Here is a 26,337-nt window from a genome sequence, read left to right on the forward strand (position 1 = left end):
ATAGATTTATCACTTCAAGCCCTTTCCAACTGATATTTGACCTTAGCTATAATGTTTTTCCTTTTCCATATATATCTCAGGAGCTGAAGCTGACATTATGTTCACTTTTGCTGTTTAAGTCCATTGAGGCTTTAATAAAGATATTTTCATGTTTACAGTGGCATCGTATAAAATTTGATTCACCATCTTTCTACTGCTAAATTGATTAGTTTGATTTTATGTTGACGGGATCATTGTGTGGTAACTGCATTAAGGAGGAGTGGATTTGATTGACTTCGTGTCCATTTTTAAATCTGTGTTACTTGTTTTATTTAAAAGCCTTTTGTGGCTAAGATAAGCTAAGTGGTATAATATGCCTTTACACATTTATATAATTGAAGTTAGCAGTGTGGCAAAGTCTCTAATCAAAGGAAAATGCTCCAGAATGATGACATAAACTTGAGCTATTTCTTTCCCTGGGTACAGCTGTTATTCATAATAATTTAATGGCTCCTGAAGTGTTTTGTCTTTTTGCTCACATGATAAAGGCTTATCCACCTTGTATCAATTAAAGTGCTTTGATGAATTTTAATATAGTCAAGTTGTTATTACATATACCAAGAAGTTCAGCCTGCTTAGTTAATGGACAAGTAAAAGGTGCATGTCTTAGGACAATTGTATTGGGATATCTTTTCTATTACTAATTTGATGTTTTAGGCAAGGTGATAATGCAATGGAGAGAATCCTTCCAAAAGTATCTGGTTGTTGTATTTGTGAAGCTCATAAAGAGAAGATACAAAGAATCTTACACAGTGGTATGAGGCTTTGCTGTGCCCCGAGATTAATGTGCCTTTTTACTAGACAGCTTCTGTATTGGTACCATTAAATAGAGTACTAACTACTAATTATGTTGGAGAGGAAGATATATAGGGTTATAATATATGTAAGGAAAGGGAATCTTGTAAAATTGAGTTAAAATAGTGAAATGGGGAAAAGACAAATATTTCACAGAAAAAAATAAAACATACAAATTTTCCCTGACTTAAAATATCTTGACTTAATGATTTTTCAACTTTACAATGATGTGAAAGTGATATAAATTCAGTAGAAACCGTACTTTGAATTTTGAATTTTCCCTAGTTCAGTGATACATGTATAGTATTCTCCTGTGATGCTGGACAGCGGCGGCCAGCTACCAGCCCCTAGTCAGCCATGTGATCAGGAGGGTGAACAATGGATACACCCAAACAACCATTCCCACTTCCCTCCTCTTTGCCCCCACCAAACTGGGAAATAAACCCGAAGGCCAGAGGTAGAAGGGGCCACATCTTAGCCTGCACTCCACTTTATTCTGAAGCCTAACAGGGCCCAGAATCCACGGGTCCCAACGGGTCCCTGCTGTTGGCTGGGAGAAGCTGGGAGAGCTCTGTTTGTGGTAAGGGCCAATAAGCAGAAATGAGAGCCCTCATATGCTGTTGGTGGGAATGTAAATTTGTGTAGGTGCTTTGGAAAAGAGTTACCATATGACTTAGCAATTTGTCTTCCAGATATACCCAAAAGAAATGAAAATACATGTCCATGAATGTTCATAGCAGCATTATTTGTAATGGCTAAAAAGTAGGAGCAACCCTAATGTACATCAACTGATTGGTAGATGGATAAATAAAATGTGGTATATACATACAATGTGATATTCTTCTGCAATAAAAAGCATGTTCCAATGTGGATGAGTCTTGAAAATAATATGCTTTGTGAAAGAAGCCAATCACAAAAGAGTATATGTTGTACAATTCCATTTATATGAAATGTCCAGAAGAAGCAAATCAATAGAAAGAGAAAATAGATTATAGTTGCCCAGGGCTGGGAGTTTGGAAGAAATGGGGAAATGTGGGGAAACTGTTAATGATTATGGGGTTTCTTTTGGTGATGAAAATGTTCTAGATTTGGTTGTGGTGATGGTTCTACAATTATGTGAATATACCATATATCCCAGAGCAAACCCTTAGTATGTTTAACAAACTTGGTTTAACACACTTTCCCAGAGACTACTCCTATAAGACTTCTTTTCCTTTTCTTAATTTTCTCACTTAATATGTATAAGACTGATGAATCACAGATCTGTATCCCTGAAACAAATAATATATGTTAATAATTAAAAAAAAAGAAAGTCAACGGAACAACTAAAAAGAAAGATTAGAAAAATAACTTACAATGCATGTTTTCCCGCCAGTTGTGGTAAAATATGCATAACATAAAATTTGACATTTAGCTATTTTTAAGTTTACAATTCAGTGGCATAAGTATATTCACCATATTATACAACCATCACTGTTCTCCATTCTAGAACTTCTTTATCATCTGGATTCATTATACTGTAACTCCCCAACCCCCTGTCCCCACGGTCCCTGGTGACCATCATTCTGATTTCTGCCTCTGGTAGATTGCCCATAATTAAAAAGAGTACAATACAAAGTGTTGGAAAGGATGTGGAGAAATTGGAAACCTCATACTTTACTGGTGGAAATATAAAATGATGTAGCTATTTTGGAAAACTGTTAGTTTCTTTAAAAGTTCAGCATATGTTTATCATATCACTGAGCAAATTCAATTCTAGGTCTCTCCCCAAGAGAAATAAAAACACGTTCACAAAAATATGTATACATAGATACTCATAACAGACTATGCATAATAGTAATCAACTAGAAATAATCCAAATTGCCAAGAATTGGTGGGTGAACCCACATGTTGTGAGATACCTCCATACAGTGGAATACAACTCAGCAATATAAAGAAATGTATGATTCCTGAAACAACATGGTTGGACTGTAAAAATTATATAAGTGAAAGAAAATAGAAGGCAAATTGCATGATTCTTACTTTCTTAAAGATCTCATTTATTTATTTGTCAGAGAAAGAGAGCACAAGCAGGGGGAGTGGCAGGCAGAGAGAGAAGCAGGCTCCCCGCTGAGGAAGGAGCCAGATGTGGGACTCGATCCCAGGACCCTGGGATGATGACCTGAGTCGAAGGCAGACGATTAACTGACTGAGCCACCTAGGTGTCCCTGCTTGATTCTATTTATATGAAAAATTTTCAAAATTTTTAGAAAAAGCAAAAAGATAACATATACATAGGGTTTGCCTGGGGCTTAGGGTTAGAGATCTACCATAGGGTTAATATGAAGACATTTTTTGGGTGAAGGAAGAATTCTATATCTAGGATGTGGTAATGGTTATGCAGTTGTATAAACTTACTGAGCATTAAATTTATACATTATTAAAATGTATTAAATGGGTGATTTGAGTGTATAAATTTACTGATGATTGGGGAATGACTATCAGTTATGGTGAAGAGGTAAGCAAATCTTCTCCCTAGAAAATAAGTACATTACTTGAAAGAATTTTCAAAAATTACTATTTGGGGACTCTGGATATCAACCAAAAACTAAGAATGAAATGATAAACATGTAAAGATTCTAGAGTTTTGATAACAGTAAAAGGAGAAATGGCCTTTTTGCCTGAGGCTGCTCTTATTCACATCTGCCTGGAGTTTGGTGAGTGTGATAGTTTTACCAGAGTAAAGTGGGCCAGATGAACAAGCTATTTCTCTTTTAGGCAGGGGATTTACTTGATTTGGAGTAGTATGTTAGAAGCCAAGCCCCAAAATATTTCCATTAAAAGTAGTAAATTTGGTAGGTGATGAATAAGGGATAATGTTTGGCTCGGCTAGCCTGAGATTGCAGTTCAGTTTGGGGCCAATTTGAAGAACAGAGAGGAAAAATGTTGGTGAAATATAAATAGAGCCTCAAGATCTTTGGAACAATATCAAGGGTACCAACATATGTGTAATTGGGATCTCAGAAAGAGAGGTGATAAAGGGTCAGAAAGACATTTGAAGAAATGAAATATATAAATATTTATCTTTCTCTTCCATTAATTTTTTTTTTAAAGTAGACAATTGTTTTAGGGAATAATTATAACCTGTTTCTCAGTTGATAATACATATGACAACAGTAACACAAAGGAATGGGGAGGAAATACAGCTATACTGGAGCAAGGAGCTATAATTTATTGCAATTAAGTTTGTAATTAATGGACAATCTTGTAATCCATGTAGCACCTTGCAACCTATATAGCAACCACTAAAAAATTACTCCAAAAAATCAACAGAAGAATTAAAATGGTGACATTAAAAATAATTAACACAAAAAAAGAGGATCAGAAGTATAATAAACACCTGAGACAAAATAAATAGCAAAATGGCAGAACTAAATCCAATTATGTGCATAATTATATTAAGTATAAATGGATTCAAGTTAAAAAACAGTGATTATCAGACCAGAATCATTCAGATTTGAAGACATAATTGGTTGAAATAAAAGGTTTGGAGAAATATACCATGCAAACAATAACCGTAATAGGACAAGAGTGGCTATATTAATATCAGACAAAATACTTTAGTCAAAAAATAGTGCCAGAGAGAAAGATATTTCATAATAACAAGAGGGCCAGTGTAATAGGTAGATAAAACAAATATTAATGTGTAAACAGCTACAGCATAGCCCAACAAACATTGAGCAAAGTCCAGCAGATTGAAAGGAGAAATTATAGCTATCATTTACAGCTTGAGATTTAAATACTTTGCTCTCAATAATTGATAGGAAAAACTAGATAAAATTTGTGAAGATTTATGAGACTCGATTAACCCTATCAACCAGCACAGTGTAACACTCCCTCCCCCAAACCTGTAGAATTTGTATTCTTTTCAAGAACATCTGGAATGTTTTCCAAGATAGACCTTATGGTTGGACATAAAACAAACCTAAATAGCTTTAAAACGATTAAAATCATGCAAAGTATGTTCCCTGTGAACTATGGAAATCAATAACAGAATGAAATTATGGAAATCTCCCAATATTTGGAAATAAAACAACACACCTACCTATAAATAACTCATGCGTCAGAGAAGGAATCTCAAGGAAATTAGAAAATATTTTGAATGGAATGAAAATAAAAAGTGAACATATCAGAATTATGAAGTGCAGCTATTCACTTGCGTAGAGGGAGATTTTTAGCTTTAAATGCTTATAGTAGAAAAGAAAAACAGGGGGCGCCTGGGTGGCTCAGTTGGTTAAGTGACTGCCTTCGGCTCAGGTCATGATCCTGGAGTCCTGGGATCGAGTCCCACATTGGGCTCCCTGCTCAGCAGGGAGTCTGCTTCTCCCTCTGACCCTCCCCCGTCTCATGCTCTATCTCATTCTCTCTCTCAAATAAATAAAATCTTTAAAAAAAAAAAAAAGAAAAGAAAAATGGTCTGAAACTAATAGTCTTCGATTTTCCCTTTTTCTCATCTGAAAAAGAGCAAATTATAACCAAGCAAAACAAATGAAGTAAATACTAAAAATACGAACAGAAGTAAAAAAAAAAATAGCAAACAGTGCAATATTGGGGAAAATCCAAAATTGGTTCTTTGAAAAGATCAACAAAATTGATCCTCAAAAAGTTAAAAATAGAATTATCATATGATCCAGCAATCTGGCTTCTGGGTTAATATGCAGAAGAATTCAGAGCAGGATCTCGAAGAGATATTTATACACCCACGTTCATTGCAGCATATTCATGGTAACCAGGATGTGGAAGCAATCCATATATCTATCGCTGGGTGAATGGATAAAGAAAAATGTGATATATACATACTATATAATAATATTATACAGCCTTAAAATAGAGGGAAATCTCATGACATGTTACAGCATGGACAAACCCTAAGGACATTTTCCTAAGGGAAATAAGCCAGTAACAAAAGTGCAAATATCTATTCTTTCCATTATTTTCACTCTCTAAAATAATCATAGAAACAAAACAGAAAGGTGGTTACCAAGGGCTAGGAAGGGAGGAGAAAGAATTAGTGTTTAGTGGGTATAGAGTTTCAGTGTTGCAGATGAAAAAGTTGTAGAAATCTGTTACACAACAGTCTGAATGTACTTAACATACTGAACTGAACACTCAAATATTGTTAAGATGGCAACAATGATCTATGCACAAAAAATTGATAAATCTGTGGCTTCACTGAATTGCTGGTTTGAGTCAGAGCAATAAGGCAAGAAAATTAAAGCATTAAGATAGGAAAGGATGACAAATCAGACATTTCTATATAATGGATTGTTGTAATGGTTATAGTACTGTATAAAATCATTGAATTATAAACATAAAATAGGCAACTTTTATGGTATGTGAATTATACCTTTGTAAAACTCTTCACACTAAAAGAAAAATTAATGTTGCCCGTGTAGGATTAGTTCCTGGTGTACTTTAGATTATTTAGGGGCACCTGGGTGGCTCAGTCAGTTAAGCATCTGCCTTCAGCTCAGGGTCCTGGGATCGAGTCCCGCATCAGGCTCCTTGCTCAGCAGGGATCCTCTTTCTCCCTCTGGCTGCCACTCCCATTGCTTGTGCTGCACGCACGTGTCCTCTCTCTCTCACAAATAAATAAAATCTTAAAAAATATTTCTAGATTAAATGTTTTATGTCTGAATATCATGACCCGATAATGATCTAGTCATGAGCAAGCATTTTCCAGCAGGCCATAACACAATAAGAACTGTATGTTCTTTGGATGAAGCTCTCCATGGCTGACTTTATGCTTTTTGTTTTCTTCTGAACCTCTACTTCAAGAAATTATTGTCTCTGTCATTTACAGTAAAGCCAATCAACTGTTCCTAGAGTTTATATGATTGATCTACTGGGGCATATATCTTTTCCTCATTCCTAAAGGGACCTTCTCACCTTATAGTGACAAGAATAATCTTCCAATATAGTGGAAGCATGTTATTTGGTCAGGGGTATCGTGGTGTAGCTGTGTATATCTTCAGGCTCAGTGATTGGTGAGTAAAGCTTAACTTCCATTTGCCTTTTTTCTTTCTGTAAAGGTGCTTGTGAGCGAGGATTCTGACAGTGATGGTATTGTGGCCCACTTTCCTGCTCATGAAAAACCAGTGTGCTGTATGGCGTTTAATACAAGTGGTATGTCCTTTAAAAACAATTTTTTTTTGCCATTTATATCATGGGTTTTTCAACCAATTTTTTTTAGAAATGGAAAATATGAAATATGGAATCTGACTTTTCTTATATGGGTCAGTGTATATCAGAAAAGTAAGTAGTGTTCAGTAAGTGGTTCTTGAATGAATTAATTTAAAATAAAAATTTAGAAATCCTCTAAGTATTAGTTTTGCTCTCAAGAAGGTGGTAAACAATGCTGTTGAGTTACATTAATTTCTGTATCATAATTAAGCCAAGAATTTCAATATTCCAGACTACATATTAATGTATGTAAGTGGTACTTTCTTTGTAACTTCAAGTTTCCTTTTCATTTTGTAACATATTATAAACTACTTGTGTTTTTGCCTGTTTTTTGGTGGTAGTTTCTGTTTTTCTGCTTGTCCTTAAGGCATTTGATAAGGAGAGATGTTATAGTATATGGAATGCCCTACTACTTTTCATTTTCTTTCTCCAAACTTTTTGTTATGTAAGGTTTCAAACATAAAAATAGATTTAAAAGATAGATAGTACTGGGTGTTGTACGCAAGCAATGAATCATGGAACACTACATCAAAAACTAATGATGTAGTGTATGGTGATTAACATAACATAATAATAAATAAAAATAAAAATACATCAAAATGGTAAAAAAATAGATTTAAAAGAGTATAATAATGACCCATGAATAAGTGAATAAGTAGGTGTTCACATTTCAAATGTATAATAAATATATGTGTATACAGATGTGTATACATATATCTATATACTTGTACACCCATGTATGTGTAATATATATACATAGGCATGTTGTATTTTGTTGAATCATTTGAATTTAAGTTACATATTTGATGACATTTCACCAGACTACAAATTAATCATACATTTCCTAAGAATTGGACCTTTTCCCATGTAACCAGATATTGTAGTCACATTATATTATCTAATATCCAAGCCATAATCTAAAATTTCCCAATTATCTCAAAAATGTGTCCTGCAAAATAATGTAATATGATACTGTGTTTGATCACATGGATATGTTAGTAGCCCATCAAAATATCTACATTTTGGAGCTGGTTTTTCTTGTGGAGATTAGCAAGTAATCTGTAGAGTGTTATTTTGGCTTCATTTCTGAAACAACTTTTATTTAATAGCGTTGTTACATGGAAGGCTGTAGAATGGTGGTTTTTCTAATTCTGTCATGTTTTCTGCATGATTAACTGCTGTTCTTCTATAAAAAAACAAGTTTTTTCTCATCAACCAGGAATGAACCATAGTTTTCGTGTGTGTAAAGGGCAAGGTACACGCTTAATTCTTTCTCTCTACCAATTTTCATGGTTAGGAATTGATTTAATACTTAGAGTGGTATAATTCCACTCTAGTGGAGCTATTTTTAAAATACTTTAAGTAAAAGATAAAATTGCTCTTTTGCTTTCAGAGCTGAAATAATCTTCATAAACTTACAATCTTTTCTGATCTTACCCCTTTGGTTGATGGATCTAAAGAGATTGTCATTTTTATCTTATTCTGCAGAAATGATCCTATTAGTTAAAATTGATGGAAAGACCCATCTTTTTTCCCTTTTCATCTTTTCAAATAAAGAATGATGGTAAGAGGATAATATAGAGTATTTTGAATAATCTCCCTTCTAATATCTTAATTAGTCATTTTTGATAGAGAGGAAGATTTTGCAGTGATTGTTGATCAGTAGGATTGATTTAATTAATGAAGACAAAGATTTATGGAAATGTTCTGAATGTTATGGGAATTAAGTTAAATTTGAAGAAACAATCTGGAAGTTATGTCACTTACAGCACTCCACTTGGAGTAACCAGTATGACTCATTTTGATAGTCCATCTGTTATGTCAAATCTCCTTTGTATTAATGTATATTTCATATTACCATAGTCAGAGTGTTTCAGACATTGGAAGCTGTATTTTTTCCTGCCTGTGGCTTTCCATTAAAATAAGAACATCCTATATAACCTAAAGAATATTTTAGTTATTTCTTTCATTGTCTAACAATGAGTTCTGGAAAACCAGTTTTCTATGACTTCATAATTTTGATGTACATTTTTTATTTGATTTCTATTTGAATTCCCAAATTTGTGTTTTTATGGTAAGATTAATAATTTTTATATTTATACCTACTTTTTTTGTGTTCCTAATGTACTAGTTGTATAACTCTATGATATAATTTATCTTGGGATAATCATTTCCTTAAATACTTGTTTCCCTACCTATCCTCTGGGTTCCGCTTTACATTAGGGTTCACTCTTGGTGGTCTACGTTCTGTCAGTTTTGACAAATATATAATGGCATGTATCCACCATTATAGTACTATACAGAATAGTTTCACTGCCCTTAGAATCCCCTTTGCTCTTGTTCATCCCTCCCTCCCTCAACCTTTCACAACCAGTAATCCTTTTACCGTTTCCATAGTTTCAGTTTTTCCAGAATGTCACATAGTTGGAATCTTACTGTATATAGTCATTTCAGATTGGCTTCCTTCATTTACTAATATGCATTTAAATCTCCTCCATGTCTTTTCATGCCTTGATTGCTCATTTCTTTTTAGTGCTGAATAACATTTCATTGTGTGGACATACCATAGTTTATTTGCTATTTGTGTATCTTCTTTGATGAGGTGTCTGTTCAGATCTTTTGTCCATTTTTAATTGGGTGGTTCATTTTTTTTTAAAGATTTTATTCATTTATTTGACAGAGAGAGACATAGCGAGAGCAGGAACACAAGCAGGGGGAGTGGGAGAGGGAGAAGCAGGCTTCCCGCAGAGCAGGGAGCCCGATGTGGGACTTGATCCCAGGACCCTGGGATCATGACCTGAGCCGAAGGCAGACGCCCAATGACAGCCACCCAGGCGCTGGTGGTTCATTTTTTAATTGTTGACTTTTAAGAGTTCTTTGTATATTTTGGATAACAGTCTTGTGTTAGATATGTGTTCTGTAAATATTTCCTTGCAGTCTTTGGTTTGTCTTCTTATTCTCTTTTTTTAAAGATTGATTGATTGATTGATTGATTGATTGATTGATTTGACAGAGAGAAAGATAGTGAGAGAGGGAACACAAGCAGGGGGAGTGGGAGAGGGAGAAGCAGGCCTCCCGTGGAGCAGGGAGCCCGATGCGGGGCTCGATCCCAGGACCTGGGATCATGACCTGAGCCGAAGGCAGATGCTTAACGACTGAGCCACCCAGGCGCCCCTGTCTTCTTATTCTCTGGAAAGTGTTTTTTGAAGATCAGAACTATTTAATTTTAATGAAGTCCAGCTTATCAGTTATTTCTTTTATAGATCATTCATTTGGTGTGTATATAACCTCTTTAAAACATATAAATTGACATTCTTCTGCTGTTGTATTCTTAAGTCAATCTTACATAGAATGTTGTAATTTCTTGAAGGGAAGATCATTTTATGAGAACTATTTTATGAGTTTTAAGATCTCTTTTATTTTTTTTCTTGAATCTCAAATGAGGCTTCTTAACTTCTATCTAGGATCTGGGAGGTCCATGGATAGAATTCAGAGAGTATGTCGACTTAGGAAAAAAACTACATCTTTATTTTTTCTAATCTCTGATGAAAATTTCCTTCACTTATGAATATGTAAAATAAACCAATGGAGTATTAGCTGTACTGATGAGTTTATGAGCAGTAAAAATAACAGATGTTTTCACGTCATTTCTACCTTATTTATATAATTCTTTCAATATTCCTTATGGTTCAAAATTATGGTAGACCCTATATTTTAATATATAACAAAAAGCACATATTCTGCATGTCAGTTTTTAAAATCACAAGTATTTTACTTTGTCTTAAAAATATATTATTCTGAGAAAGATGTTCCTAGGCTTCACCATATTGCTAAAAAGGTTCATGGCACTAGAATGTTTAAGAGCCTGTTATCCAAAGGTTTATGCTTGGTGTGATTTCACCTTTCTAAACACATTGGAAGCTAGCACTTTCACTGGAGATGCCATTCACATTGCCTGGCTCAGGCTTGGTGATTGAGTTAAGAAGTGACATTCCCTAGTCATGGAATCTGCTGATGTGATAGAGACTTAAAACAAGGAAGGAAAATCCTTTGTGAGTAAGGACAGAATGCCAGGAGATGAATATTAATTTGGTTTCAACTACTGGGGAACGTTCTTTAACGGAAGTCAGTTCTAATCTGTAACCTAAAAGACAGTTAGCTAGGGAATAATGATTCTGTGTCTGGTATATAAATAAATATTAGTTGAATGAATGAGGCAAGAAAAATATGGCACATTTGACATAGATTGTGGAGCAGAGTCTATACAGTGGACTCATCCGTTTATTATGTGGCAGATATATTTTTCAGTGTGTCATCATTTCTGCAACATTTTATAAATGCTTTGTACCTGTTTAAATATTTGAATTAAACGGAGGGTTCATAACTCAGCAACCACTCACAAAATTGGCTTGCAAAATCTTTCATAGAAGATTGTGGAGATTTCATGCAACTGCTTGCAATTCATCTTAGTTATTTACTGTTCAGCTCTGAGTATTTTTGCTACTCAGAATATGACTGTTATGGCTTGAGTATAAGTGAGTGTGTGTATAAAAGATTCAATTCTCACTGATTTGAAAGCCTCGACTTTTTTTTTTTTTTAAGCTGGTGACTGAGTTGTTTCTTATATAATGATATTGGATTCAGCTGTGGCTGCTAACGATTATCCAGCTCCTGTGATTATGTGACATTTTATTTTGCTTGTATAGTTTCTGTATTATATTTCTTGTTTTATCTTAACCCTCTTAGATTGAGACAGATACACCTACATACACATGAAATGTTTGAAGCAAGAGGCTGGCATTGCCATTTGTAAATGCATGGATACCTTAGTGGTTGTTATTTTCCCCTTTAGTTACTTATGGTATAGTTTTAAAAAATATTTTTGGGAGATCAAATAATGTATTTTCTATTGATCTTTAAATCCTCCAATAAATTTACTTATGTTATAAAATGAGACAGTTTTCTGCTCTCTGATTGAATTAGTTTTATTAGCTTCTGAACTTTTATCAGTTGGTATTTTGTGGAAAGGTATGTAATTTAAGTGGGCCTTAACACAGTGCTTATGATTTTTTTTTACTTAATTTGGCCTTTTCAAAATATAACTTATAGATCCTCTAGTAACACCTTCTAGTTTTTCTTTACGTGTTTCCATACGTGCTTCTAAATTTATTTCTATCAGTGAGTTTTAACAGTTTTGTTCCTCTAATAATTCTTTTACTTGGTTAAAGGCTTTTTCATGGGGTATGTAGTGTGGCCAATAATAACAATAGTGCTTGTTAGAATACTTTTTACAAGTTTAGGGAAGTTCATTAAAAAAAAAGCAAAACAAAACGTAACAAAAATGTTGATGGTGTATTTTTGTTTTTAAACCTGATCTTTCTCTAACAACTTTACCTGAACATATCCCTGTTATACTTACGAATGTAAATAAATTTCTTAGTCTCTTTTATTTTTTTTAGAAAGGCATATTTTTGGATGACAGAATTATTAAAATATCCTGGACATACATCAGAATTCAAGAAGAAACCAGACCTGTTGTACCCCTTCTGGGAAATTTTAGAAGCAATGTAAAATGTACACGATGAAATAACACTCCATTTCTCCTACGGAGAAAATGTAGGTTGTTTGACTGTGTGGTATGCCATTTGGTCTTGTATGGGGCCTATTCAGCAAAGAAATTAAGGGCTGCCATTAAATAGCGTTGTGAAACTTGTAGTTCAGCAGCTGCACGCAGTTTGTTTTTCAATTTCTCCTTCCCATTCTTGTTTATTAGCTGTGACTCTGAGTCCTGAATTAAAATAAATATTTTAGTGGCAACATTTATGATTAGGTTGGAAGTGCCAGAGAGACCTCCAATGCTTAAATCTGGACAGATTTCACTTTGCGTAGTGTAAATTTCTTGCTTTTAATGATTTAAATACACAATGAGTAACGTTTTCTAGAGAGCTTTTTTTTTTTTAAATTAATGAACTTTATTTTTTCGAGCAGTTTCAGGTTCACAGCAAAATTGGGAAGTACAGAGAACTCTCATATAATCCTGCCCTCACCCCAGACTGCCCATACTACTGACATTCCACACCACAGTGGTAGTATAGTTACAGATGATGAGCCTTTATTGACACATCATTATCAACCAAAGTCTGTCGTTTACCTTAGGGTTCAGTCTTGGTGTTCACACATTCTCTGTGTCTTGACAAATTAAAATTGACAAATATCTACCTCTGTAGTATCCTACCAATTAGTTTCATTGCCTAAACGTTTTTCATTGTGTTTGGGACTTCTCAGTTATTATTTCTTTGAACATTTTTTCTGCCTCTTTTTCCTTCTTTGCTACTCATCAATTAATCTTCTTGATGGTGTCTTATAGGTCTCAGGGGCTCTGTTCATTTTTCTTCATTCTTTTTGTCTCAAACTAGATAATCTCAGTTGATTTCTTCTGCCAGGTTCAAATTTGCTATTTGAGCCCCTCTATTGAAGTTATTGTACTTTTGAATTCCAGAATTTCTGTTTGTTTCTTTTTTATAATATTATCTCTTTATTGATATCCTCTACTTGGTGAGACGTAGTTCTCATACTTTCCTTTAATCCCCTAGACATGCTTTCTCTGCATCCTTGCAGGTATTTGCTATTCTCACCATTTTTTATTTTATAAATACTGTTAGATATGGGTAATAGAGGTGATTTGGAGATATTTTTTCCCAGTGAGGAGTTTGTATTTTTATCTTTTTAGCAGGGTCTTTTGCTGAGCAAAATTATTTACTTTTTGTCAAATCAATAAAAAAAGAATTAGTTGGTTTTTGTGTTCATGCCTAAAATATGTACACCAATCTGGGACCTGAAGATTTTTCTCCTATGTGATTTTCTAATAGTTTTCTTGTTTTACATTTTATATTTAAACTTATCATTTTGTGTTAGTTTTTTTGCAGGGGGGCAGAGGGAGAGGGAGAGAGAATCTTAAGCAGGCTCCATGCCCAGCTCGGGGCCCGATGCGGGGCTTGATCTCATGACCCTTAGATCATGACCTGAGCCAAAGTCAGGAGTTGAACACTTAAAACGACTGTGCCACCTAGGTCCCCCATTTTGTGTTAGTTTTTGTATAATGTATTGGATTAGGTCATGGTTCATTTGTTTTGTGTTTTTGCTTTTGTTTTTTGGCTATGGATATCCAAATACTTCATCATTTTTTCAAGATCCCGTTCTTTCTCCATTGAATTTCTTTTGCACTTTTCTCATTAAAGTAACATACTTCTGTGGGATATTTCTGGATTCTCTGATGAAGATGGCTTCTTAGCTTTTTTCTGTATGGAAATATCTGTATTTTGCCCATAATTTTCAGGAATGTTTTAACTAGATAGGATAGGTTAGTTTGACAGGTGTCTATTTAATTGCTAGCAACTGTCAGCTCTCTTTCTTTGTTCACAGCTTTTAGCATTATTAATCTTTTTAAAAAGATTTATTTATTTGAGAGAGAGAGAGCCCATGTGCACAGAGAGAGAGCGAGAGAGAAGGAGAGGCAGACCCCACCATTGAGCACGGAGCCCGATGCGGGGCTCGATCCAAGGACCCCGAAATCATGACCTGAGCTGAAGGCAGATGCTTAACTGACTGAGCCACCCAGGTGTTCCATTTAACATTATTAATCTTGATCCTCTCAATTAGTTGGGTACAGAGTTGTACTTTTTGGGGGCAGCATTCTAATTTGTGGTGTCAGCTCAAATGGAGCCATTGAAAGTTTTTGAAAAGGTTGCTGAGTTCTTCTTACCCTCACATATTGTGGATTTTTTTTCCTTCTGCTGTTCTGCCTGATGTAAGAGAAACTAATTTTCTTTATGTTTTTTGTATTAAACTTACAAGTAGATTTTTAAAGAACTTTGGTTTTGTTTTTTATCAGTGTTGTTTTTGTTATAGGGTAACAACAACAGTCTCTTTTGATTTTACAAATTCAACCCCAAATCCTCTTTGCTGGTCATTGGAGCAGGTAAAATGTTCTCGAGGACCACTAGATGTAGACAGTAACCTGTGTACATGTATTAGCTCGGGTTGCCGTAGCAAAATACCATAGACTGGGTGGCTTAAACAACAGAATTTTTTTTTCCTCATAGTTCTGGAGGCTAGAAGTCCAAGAACAAGATTCCAGCTGATTTGGTTTCTAGTGAGGTATTTCTTCCTGGCTAACAAATAGTCACCTTCCCTTGTCAGTGTGTCTTCACATGGCTTTTCTTTGGTGCAGGGGAGCAGGGAGAGAGAGAAAGTTCCATGGTCTCTTTCTCTCTTTTTAAAATTTTTTTTTTTATTCTTATGTTAATCCCCATACATTACAACATTAGTTTTAGATGAAGTGTTCCATGATTCATTGTTTGTGCACAACACCCAGTGCTCCATGCAGAATGTGCCCTCCTCAATACCCACCATCAGGCTAACCCATCCTCCCACCCCCCTCCCCTCTAAAACCCTGTTTGTTTTTCAGAGTCCATCGTCTCTCATGGTTCGTCTACCCCTCCGATTTCCCCTGCTTCATTCTTCCCCTCCCGCTACCTTCTTCTTCTTCTTCTTTTTTTTTTTCTTAACATATATTGCATTATTTGTTTCAGAGGTACAGATCTGAGATTCAACAGTCTTGCACAATTCACAGCGCTTACCAGAGCACATACCCTCCCCAGTGTCTCTCACCCAGTCCCCCCATCCCTCCCACCCCACCTCCCACTCCAACAACACTCAGTTTGTTTCCTGCGATTAAGAATTCCTCATATCAGTGAGATCATATGATACATGTCTTTCTTTTTTTGACTTATTTCACTCAACATAATACCCTCCAGTTCCATCCACGTCGTTGCAAATGGCAAGATCTCATTCCTTTTGATGGCTGCATGATATTCCATTGTATATATATACCACATCTTCTTTATCCATTCATCTGTCGATGGACATCTTGGCTCTTTCCATAGTTTGGCTATTGTGGACATTGCTGCTATAAACATCGGGGTGCACGTACCCCTTCGGATCCCTACTTTTGTATCTTTGGGGTAAATACTCAGTAGTGCAATTGCTGGATCATATGGTAGCTCTATTTTCAACTTTTTGAGGAACCTCCATACTGTTTTCCAGAGTGGCTGCACCAGTTTGCATTCCCACCAACAGTGTAGGAGGGTTCCCCTTTCTCCGCATCCCCGCCAACATCTGTCGTTTCCTGACTTGTTAATTTTAGCCATTCTGACTGGTGTGAGGTGGTATCTCATTGAGGTTTTGATTTGGATTTCCCTGATGCCGAGCGATATTGAGCACTTTTTCATGTGTCTGTTGGCCATTTGGATGTCTTCTTTGGAAAAATGTGTGTTCATGTCTTCTGCCCATTTCTTGATTGGATTCTTTGTTCTTTGGGTGTTGAGTTTGATCAGTTCTTTATAGATTTTGGATACTAGCCCTTTATCTGATATGTCATTTGCAAATATCTTCTCCCATTCTGTCGGTTGTCTTTTGGTTTTGTTAACTGTTTCCTTTGCTTTGCAAAAGCTTTTTATCTTGATGAAGTCCCAATAGTTCATTTTTGCCCTTGCTTCCCTTGCCTTTGGCGATGTTTCTAGGAAGAAGTTGCTTCGGCTGAGGTCAAAGAGGTTGCTGCCTGTGTTCTCCTTTAGGATTTTGATGGACTCCTGTCTCACATTGAGGTCTTTCAACCATTTGGAGTCTATTTTTGTGTGTGGTGTAAGGAAATGGTCCAGTTTCATTCTTCTGCATGTGGCTATCCAATTTTCCCAACACCATTTGTTGAAGAGACTGTCTTTGTTCCATTGGACATTCTTTCCTGCTTTGTCGAAGATTAGTTGACCATAGAGTTGAGGGTCCATTTCTGGGCTCTCTGTTCTGTTCCATTGATCGATGTGTCTGTTTTTGTGCCAGTACCATGCTGTCTTGATGATGACAGCTTTGTAATAGAGCTTGAAGTCCAGAATTGTGATGCCACCGGCTTTGCTTTTCTTTTTCAATATTCCTCTGGCTATGCGGGGTCTTTTCTGGTTCCATACAAATTTTAGGATTATTTGTTCCATTTCTTTGGATCTTCTCTACATCTCAGATCTGTACCTCTGAAACAAATAATACCAAAAGTGGATGGTATTTTGATGGGGATTGCATTGAATGTGTAGATTGCTCTAGGTAGCATTGACATCTTCACAGTATTTGTTCTTCCAATCCATGAGCATGGAACATTTTTCCATTTCTTTGTGTCTTCCTCAATTTCTTTCATGAGTATTTTATAGTTTTCTGAGTACAGATCCTTTGTCTCTTTGGTTAGATTTATTCCTAGGTATCTTATGGTTTTGGGTGCAATTGTAAATGGGATCGACTCCTTAATTTCTCTTTCTTCTGTCTTCTTTTTAAATTTTTATTTAATTTTAATTTTTGTTCTTTCTTTAAATTGAAGTATAATTGACATACAATGTTGTATTAGTTGCAGGTGTGTAACATCTTGATTTGACAATTCTGTACCTTACTTAGTGCTCACCATGATAAGTGTAGTTACCATCTGTCACCATACAATGTTATTACAATATTATTGGCTATATTCCTTATGCTGCATTTTTCATGTCCCTGACTTATTTATTTTATAACTGGAGGTTTGTACCTCTTAACCTTTATCTCTTCTGCTCATCCCCCTCCCTTCCCCTCCCCTCTGGCAACCATCAGTTTGTTCTCCTAATTTAAGAGTCTGTTTTTTGTTTATTTGTTCATTTGTTTCATTTTTTTAGATTCCACATTTAAGTGGGATGTGTGGTAGTTCTCTTTCTGACCTACTTCACTTAGCATAGTAACCCTCTAGACCCATGTTGCAAATGGCAAAATCTCATTCTTTTTTATAGCTGAGTAATATTCCTTATTTTATATATAAGTTTATATAACATCTTTATCCACTCATGTATCGATGGACACTTAGGTTGCTTCCATATCTTGGCTATTATAAATAATGCTGCACTATACATAGGGGTGCATATATCATATGGGTGTTCATTATTAATTTTTTTTTAAAGATTTTATTTATTTGACAGAGAGAGACACAGTGAGAGAGGGAACACAAGCAGGGGGAGTGGCAGAGGGAGAAGCAGGCTTCCTGCCAAGCAGGGAGCCCGATGCGGGGCTCGATCCCAGGACCCTGCGATCATGACTTGAGCCCAAGGCAGATGCTTAACGTTTGTGATGGCTCTTCTTATAAGGACACTAATCATATCAGATCAGGGTCTCACCCTATCACCTTATTTAAATAATTACTTCCTTAAAGGTCCCATCTCCAAAAATAGCCTGGGTTTCTAAGACTTTCAGTATAGGAATTTGGGGCCTGCACAAATACTGAGTTCATAACAGTAGATCTAAGAATCATTCAGTTACTCTTAGTTTTTAAAAAATCTTATTTGGTCACAGCCCAATTCTAGGTTCTTCTGTTTTTGATTGTTATATCATACTTTTTCCATGTGTTTACTTCCATTTTTAAGATACTCAAATATTTTGGAAGAAATGTTAAATGTTAATGATACTGTCATCTTGTATTGTGCTGTCTAAAAGTATTATAACCCAGCACAACTTTACTGCTTCAACCTGTTCTCCTACCTTTTCCCTCCAACATTTAGCCACACTAATTTTTCTCCTTAAACATGTTACATCCTTTTCCGTCTGCCTGAAATCCTCTTTTTACTGGGGTAACTCCTATTTATCTCTTGAGTCCCTTTAAATATCATTTTGTGAAGACCTGCCTGACTCTAAATAAAATGTCATGCCCCCCCCCCCACCTTGCCACTTAATTGGGCAAGTTACTTAATCTGCTTGGGTCATCCCCACAACTTCAGTTTGCTCATCAGTGAAATGAGGGGTGATAATGGTGCCTAAAACAATACCAAAAACATAGTGAGACCTCACAAAGTGTAGCTGGCATTGTTTTTATTATTATTAACCTACCTTATCCTAGTTTAAATTTATTTATACCTGAGAGTATCCTTTGAACATGTTTTCTGCTAGAGGTAAGCTTTTACTTTGTCCCCAGGTATTATTTATTATTAGTCTGGTAATTTTCACATAGCCCATAATTTTCACCTGAATAATTACATTAATTAATTTTTTTCTGTCATTACAATCATGGAAAAACTATGGCAGGGCAGAGATAAGGCATTAATTCAATGTAATTACTCATTTGTTGAATAAAACCCAAGTTATTTCTCATTTGTGGTTTGAGCAAGAATTGTCTTTTCCCCTAAACTGTGGGAGTGATCCCTGATGGCAAATTGTATTAAATGAAGAAACATATCACTTAAACTTAAGATTGAGATATATAACATATATGTTAAAAATATCTTGTGGAAAATATATCATATTTGTGTAACTACACTAGATTGGCATATTATTAAGTATATTGTCTTTGACATAAAAAAGGCAAGTATTTTTTATTAATTTAATTGGAAATTAGAAATAGAATAATGAAATACTCAACTCCCTGCAGTAAGCCTGACATTTCTAAAATAGACCTGTTGTCTTTAGTTTGGTAAATAATTGATCTGTTTTCCAGAGGCGTTATTTCTGCCAGCTGAGTAGCTGAGAGCTGTGAAGTACAGCACATCTACATTTTAAATAATTGCCCTTCCTTGGCAGGGAAATTGCTTTTCCATCCATTAATAAGAGGAAAATGGATGTTGGGTCTGTAGTAAAGTAGATTAAACATGTACCTCTTTGGATGCTTGACTGCATCTTTAACAGACTTGAAATTTTTCTGGTTAATTAAATGCTATATATTGAAAGGTGATGATGGTCTTGGGTTAATAATTTAAAAAGTTTAGGTTGGATTTTTTTTTTTTTCTTTTGCACAGAGTTTTCCCCATTGATCACAGTGAGTGGTCAGAAAAATACCTTATCTTGGTTTTTGTTAACCTATATAATGCCTCAGAGATTTACAGAATTATGTGGCTTCAGATTTTTCCTCTCATCTGACAGCTCCTGGTTTATTACTGCCAGTCACTTATACTGTATCACTAACAATGCAAAGGCAGCTTGAAGAGTTTATTGCTTTTATTTTTTTTTCCCCGAAGAAGGAGCTGTTTCCATTCTAGATTTGTAGTTACTCTCCTCTGTCATCATTTCATAAAATGACGTGTTTTACTCATGTAATGGATTACTCCCTGAAGAATTTGTTCTCTTTGCTCTATGTTCATTGTGGCACAGGACTTGTATGAGAGTCAGTGGTAACTTTGCAGGTTCGATTTACCATAAAGTACAGTAGGCATCATACCCAGGGCCCACGCTAATATTGTGGTCCCACCAGAATGCTTAAAAAAAGCAAAAAAAAAAAAAAAATCTTTTGGGGCTCCTGGGTGGCTCAGTTGGTTAAGCGACTGCCTTCGGCTCAGGTCATGATCCTGGAGTCCCGGGATCGAGTCCCGCATCGGGCTCCCTGCTCGGCGGGGAGTCTGCTTCTCCCTCTGACCCTCCCCCCTCTCATGCTCTCTCTCTCTCATTCTCGCTCTCAAATAAATAAATAAAATCTTTAAAAAAAAAATCTTTTAAGCTAATGGGATACTTTAATATATGTTTAAAACCAGCAACTGTAATCATAAAATATAATTTTAAATATTTTTTCATTGAAGAGGGGGCCCATAAAAGCAAAAATGCCCAAAGCCCATGAAAGTCCTAATGTAGCCCCGGGTCCTGGGTGTCCACTAGTAAGGAGGAGCCCGTCTCCTTCCCCACCATGACTGCCATAATATTTCTAGTTAATTAAACAAAGGTGCTCAGTTAGCACTAAACAAACTAATGAAAGATGTGAATACATATATATATATGCTATGTAGAATGTTAAGCAAACATGTATATACACACACATACCTGTAACACTATGCTACCTGTAACAGATGTAACTATAACGGTAGAAATCCGGTATTAAATTTTGAAGAAGGTAAAGAAGAATATCTATAGTCAAGTACATAGATGCAAAGTAGCCAACGGTGAATTAAACTTTTGCTTATCAGGACAACTTCACTGGTTGTTAAGCAGTGAAGTACTTGAATATTTGTGGTCCCTTCCCATTTCCTCTCCTCCAGAATGTTCTGGCCCTTCCCTGGGTTCAGGCTTGTTTCAGTGTTCTCGTTCAGATTTGTATATACTCTTGCCATATGTTAATTATTTTGAACATTGCTCTGAAAACAGTGCAAATATTTCTCAAGGATACATATATTTCAAAGGACATACGTTACATCCAATAGGGTGGGTACTTATGATGGGAAGGGATGGGAATGAGGACTGGGTGCCAGAACGGATGATGAAAAGAAACATGTAAAAACAGTAGTCCATATCAGTATTCAGAATTAATATAATGGGTTTTACAAAAAAACAAAACAAAACAAAAAAACCACAACAATTTAGAGTACCAACAGTATAGAAGAGAATAAAATTATTATTTAATTTAAAATGAACTGATCTTTTGGTTTTCCCTTTGTTGCTTTGATTGTTTTGTGGGAAATTTTGATGGTTGTTGTTGTTTTTGGTCTCTTTATTCAAGTCATTTCTTTTTTTTTTAAAGATATTTATTTGAGAGAGAAAGAGAGAGAGGGGGGAGAGCAGAAGGAGAGGGAGAGGGAAAGAACCTCAGGCAGAGCCTGACACAGGGTTCGATCTCACAATCCTGAGATCATGACATGAGCTGAAATCAAGAGTCAGATGCTTAACCGATTGAGCCACCCAGGTGCCCCCCAAGCCATATCTTTCTGATGGGCTAAGAAGCCATTACATTTATCTATATAGATACAGATATGTAGAGTGAGGTTGTGCAAAGAATCCCTACCTTGGTGCCCAGTAATCTTTGTTGTATGTCAGTGGTTGTTCTTATAAATAGTCTTTTTGAAATGTAGTTAAGAAGTCATGTTTTGAAATAGTGCAGATAGGTAATGAAATCTAATTTCCAGAGACACTTGGTAATTTGCTAATATTTGACCTATTTGCAAATATACCCAAAATAAAAATACTAAATGATTAACACTTTTATTTTTCATCTAATGATTGTTACATAGTTTCTGATCTCCCCTGCTAGAACCTTGATTGAAGTCTGTTAGAGTGTCGTATGTATGCTCTGGAATATATGATTCGTGGTGATTTGACCACCCATTTGGCCAAGCTGCAATCTGAGATTCATTGACCTCTTTCTTGACCCCTCACCATGTATCTGTATTTCTTATGCATCCCTCTCTGATTGCTGTGTTTTTAGGTTTTATTGTGTCCCCCTCCTCCCCTGCCCCATAGGGGCAGGATTTTAACTTTCTAACTGCTCTGTTTAGCATCTGTCTTTTCTCTCTCTCCATTCATTCACTCTCTATAAAACCACCGATTTTATCTTGTTCTCTTATCCTTATTTTTGTTTTGGTTTGTCTTCATTTTTATTGAACTGTAGCTTACATAATGTAGATTGCATGAATGTTAAGTATATAGCTTGGTACACACACACACACACACACACACACACACACCCCTGTATAAGCTCTACCCAAAAAAGTTAAAAAGTTCTGTTTTACACATCTCTGAAGTACATAGAAGGCATTCCTTTGGTAATACCTAATTTCCAAATTTACCTTTCATATTATATTTTGTAGTCCTAATGCATAAAATATCTGTTCCAAGCCGACTGATCTGCATCATATCATATCCTCTTTACTTCTCCTTCTGTCTTCTGCTTTTCATGATATTTTACTTTTTTTTTTCCCTCTCCCCTGTCTACCAAATTCCTATTAGCCTCAATTTGAAATGTATTTTATTATGAACTTTTAGCAGTGATTGTCTGTGATAGTTGTATGTGTGTGGGTATCTGTGTTTAAAATTCTTCTCTGAGGTCAGTAATGTTGTATTGGTACTAATAGTAGACAACACAAGCTAATACTTTTTAGACTTTTAATTTTGATTTTCTCACTGTCTGTGGGTTTCAGTAATCATATCTATTAATTGAAGTCAGGCATGCTATTTCTAAGGTCCTCAGAGTTATAAAACTCTGAAACTGTATGATGTGTTGTTTTCCTGAATAAAGTTAGGAGTCAGATTAATCTTCCCAAACAATACTTCCTTATCGTCCCAGTTCTTCTACTTTATCTAAAAATTTTACATTTTTGCCATTGTAAGGACTCTCCATGTTGTGATATTACAATATGGTCGGGTAAGAAAAATCATTCAATTATGAAAGAAAATTATCTTTTTATAAAAATATTTAATCACTTTATGCCTTGATGTCCTACTAGTATTTTGTGTTAATATTGTCCACTAATGGTTCATTTTATTAAAAGTGAATGGTTAAACCAAAAGTAATCAACACAAACTTATTCTAAAATTATATAGACATTCAAAGGATCTACCATAGTCAAATCAATCTGGAAAAAGGTGGGTGACCTACTCTAAATGTATAGTAATCTAGAAAGGATGGTTTGGGGCAAATATAGTTATAGATGGATGGAATAGAATCCAAAAATTTATCACATACACATGGTCACCTGATATTGGACCAAAATAGTAAGTAATTCAATGTGGATAGTATAGTTGTCTCAACAATGGTGCTGAACAACTGGGATATCCACTTGGGAAAAAAATAAACTTTTACTTAACACCATACACAAAAACGAACTCTAAATTGATCATAGACTTAACTTAAAAGCTTAAACTAAGCCTTCAAAGAGAAAACAGAAGGATTATATCATTGTGACCCAGGAGGGATAGAGAAAGATGTTTTAGATAGGGCACCAAAAACACAAACCATAAAATTGGCCTTCATTAAATTAAGGACCTTGGCAAAGATATGGTCAAGTAAATGAGGTGGGGTGCCATAAACTGGGAGAAAGTATTATATATGTATATAGTCATAGATCATATGCATAAATATATATATGTAATGAAAAGACAAAACAATTAAAAATGTTGGGCAAAAGATTTGAACAATCATGTCACAAAAGAAAATATGCAAATAGCCATTTAATACACAGAAAGCTAATCAACATCACTGATCATTAAGGAATATGGCATACTAAAACCATAAGAAATCACCAAATACTCACTGAGATGGTTAAAATTTTAAAAGACTGACAGTACCAAATGCTAATGAGTTATGGAGCTCATGGGAAAGTTAAAATGATACAGCCACTTTGGATGAACATTTTCAGTTTTTTCTTTTTTTTTTATCAAGTTAAACATACACATGAGCCAGCAGTTCTACTCCTACATATTCACCTAAGAAGAATAAAAACATATGTTTACACAGGAGTTTGTTTCACAATAGCCAAAAACTAGAAACAACTGCTGAATGGATATATAAATGATCATATATCTGTATAATGGAATACTGCCCAGTAATATAAATAAACGAAGGTAGTACTGTTAGCCACAGCAGTAGGTTTAACAAGATGTTGTGTGACTCCATTTACATGGAATTCTAAAGTAGGCAATATTAATTCATAATGACAGAAAGCCAGTCAGTGGTTGCCTGGGGCCACACAATGGGGAGGGGATGGACTGCAAGTGGACACAAGGGAATTTTTTTCGCATGTGCTCTATCTTGATGATGTACTTGTCAGACTCATCAAACTGTTTTAAAATGAGTACATATTTATTTTAAGTAAATTGTCCATTAATGAAGATTAATAAAGCTTAAAAACTATTTTGGCATCTGACAAAAAATGTATTCAACCACTTGGAAAAATAAAAATACATAGACATGCACCACTTTCCTATATGTCTCTTGGATGAAAAGACTGTTGAAAACAATGAGTATTAGAATATTTAATATGAAAATCCGTTGGATATGGCCAAAGATGTTTTCAGAATCCTAAATATTACATGATGCAAAGTGAAAGGAAGAAAACAAATTAATTATTCCAGTGAAGATGTTTGGACACTTAACTTGAAACTCCTAAAAACACAAGAAGATAGAAATAGTAAGTTATAAAATAAGTGAGCTCGAAAACCAACTTTTTTTTTTAAAGATTTTATTTATTTATTTGAGAGAGAATGAGAGAGAGCACATGAGAGGGGGGAGGGCCAGAGGGAGAAGCAGACTCCCTGCCGAGCAGGGAGCCCGATGTGGGACTCGATCCAGGGACTCCAGGATCATGACCTGAGCCGAAGGCAGTCGCTTAACCAACTGAGCCACGCAGGCGCCTGAAAACCAACTATTGATTTTAGATTTTCCCACATGGAGCAAATGAGTAAGAACCATGTCAGAGATTTTGGTCTAATTTATCTTGGTTGTGGATATATGCAACTTTAGGAAGGGATAAAATGAATCATGTCTTTTGTATGTTTGACAGTGTGTACTGCAGTGCTTTTAACAGTGATTTTGAGCTTAAATTTAAGAAAGACTTAATATACCCTGGGCCATAAATGTAGAAAAATACAGCAATGAGTTTGATTATCAGCATCTTCAAACATAAATGTGCTAACATTGTTGCTGCCCACAGGGAAATTTTGAGACTGTTGTTTTCAAGTATTCACATTCATTTTAAAGGTTTTATTAATCAGATTTTCATAGGTTATTATTGTGGTTTTATGTAATTTGAAGACCTAAAAGATTTTGATCAGTACTAAGGTTTTGTTTTTCTGCTTTTGTTTACAAATCTGACCAGTAACTTTAAAAGATAATTAAATAATTTCTAAGTTTTAATCTGTACAGGTATTGATGGGGAAGTATTAAATTCACAAGAATTAATACCAAAATATAAAATTATTTTATGAGTGATGTATTTTGAATTCCTGTAACGATTTCTGTTTGCCCCAGCATGTCAGTGTTTATATCTCTTTTTGGAAGAGAGTGTGAATAGCTGGTAATTTGTTTTCCAATTCATATGTGTGCACGTGATAAAGAACCATGCAATTAGGGAGGTGTTATAAATAGGATATGGTAAAAAAGACATACCTACTCATGTTTCCAAGATTTTATAGCATATGCCCAGTGGAGGTTTGCTCCTCTTTAATTTTGCCTTTTGGGCTAACCAGCTGACGCCCAGTTGAAAAGATTTATGTTCTTATGAGGCCACAAAAGCCTTAATGTTCAGTCTCCAGCTACCTCAGATTTTGGAGAACGCCATGTACCATCAGCAGCTTCGGTCCCCACCCTCTAATGCTAACGCTCATCTATCAAACTTGAAGCTGAGAGTGAGGGAGAGGAAGCTTCCAGATAAACACACAGCAGCGCCTAAACAGCTAATCACTCTAAGCTTCCGCTTCCAGGCCCTATAATTAGAAGTCCTTCTTTTCCTTGTATTCCCAGATGACGCAAATGCTTTT

At 35.3% G+C, this 26,337-nt stretch overlaps 1 protein-coding gene across 9 annotated transcripts in view; it reads left to right on the top strand.

Moving 5' to 3' along the window:
* BCAS3 (BCAS3 microtubule associated cell migration factor) overlaps positions 1-26,337 on the top strand; it is a 599,947-nt gene that overhangs the window by 182,676 nt on the left and 390,934 nt on the right. For all 9 annotated transcript variants that reach the window (XM_054510917.2, XM_054510920.2, XM_054510919.2 and 6 more), the window contains one exon: positions 6,906-6,999. In XM_054510917.2, coding sequence (XP_054366892.1) covers positions 6,906-6,999 — 94 coding nt within the window. The remainder of the gene's footprint in view (positions 1-6,905; positions 7,000-26,337) is intronic.

This window comes from Mirounga angustirostris, unplaced genomic scaffold (assembly GCF_029215605.1).
Source record: "Mirounga angustirostris isolate CCGP_5_RB_7025 unplaced genomic scaffold, mMirAng1.0.hap1 SCAF_17, whole genome shotgun sequence".
Classification (NCBI taxonomy): Eukaryota; Metazoa; Chordata; class Mammalia; order Carnivora; family Phocidae; genus Mirounga; species Mirounga angustirostris.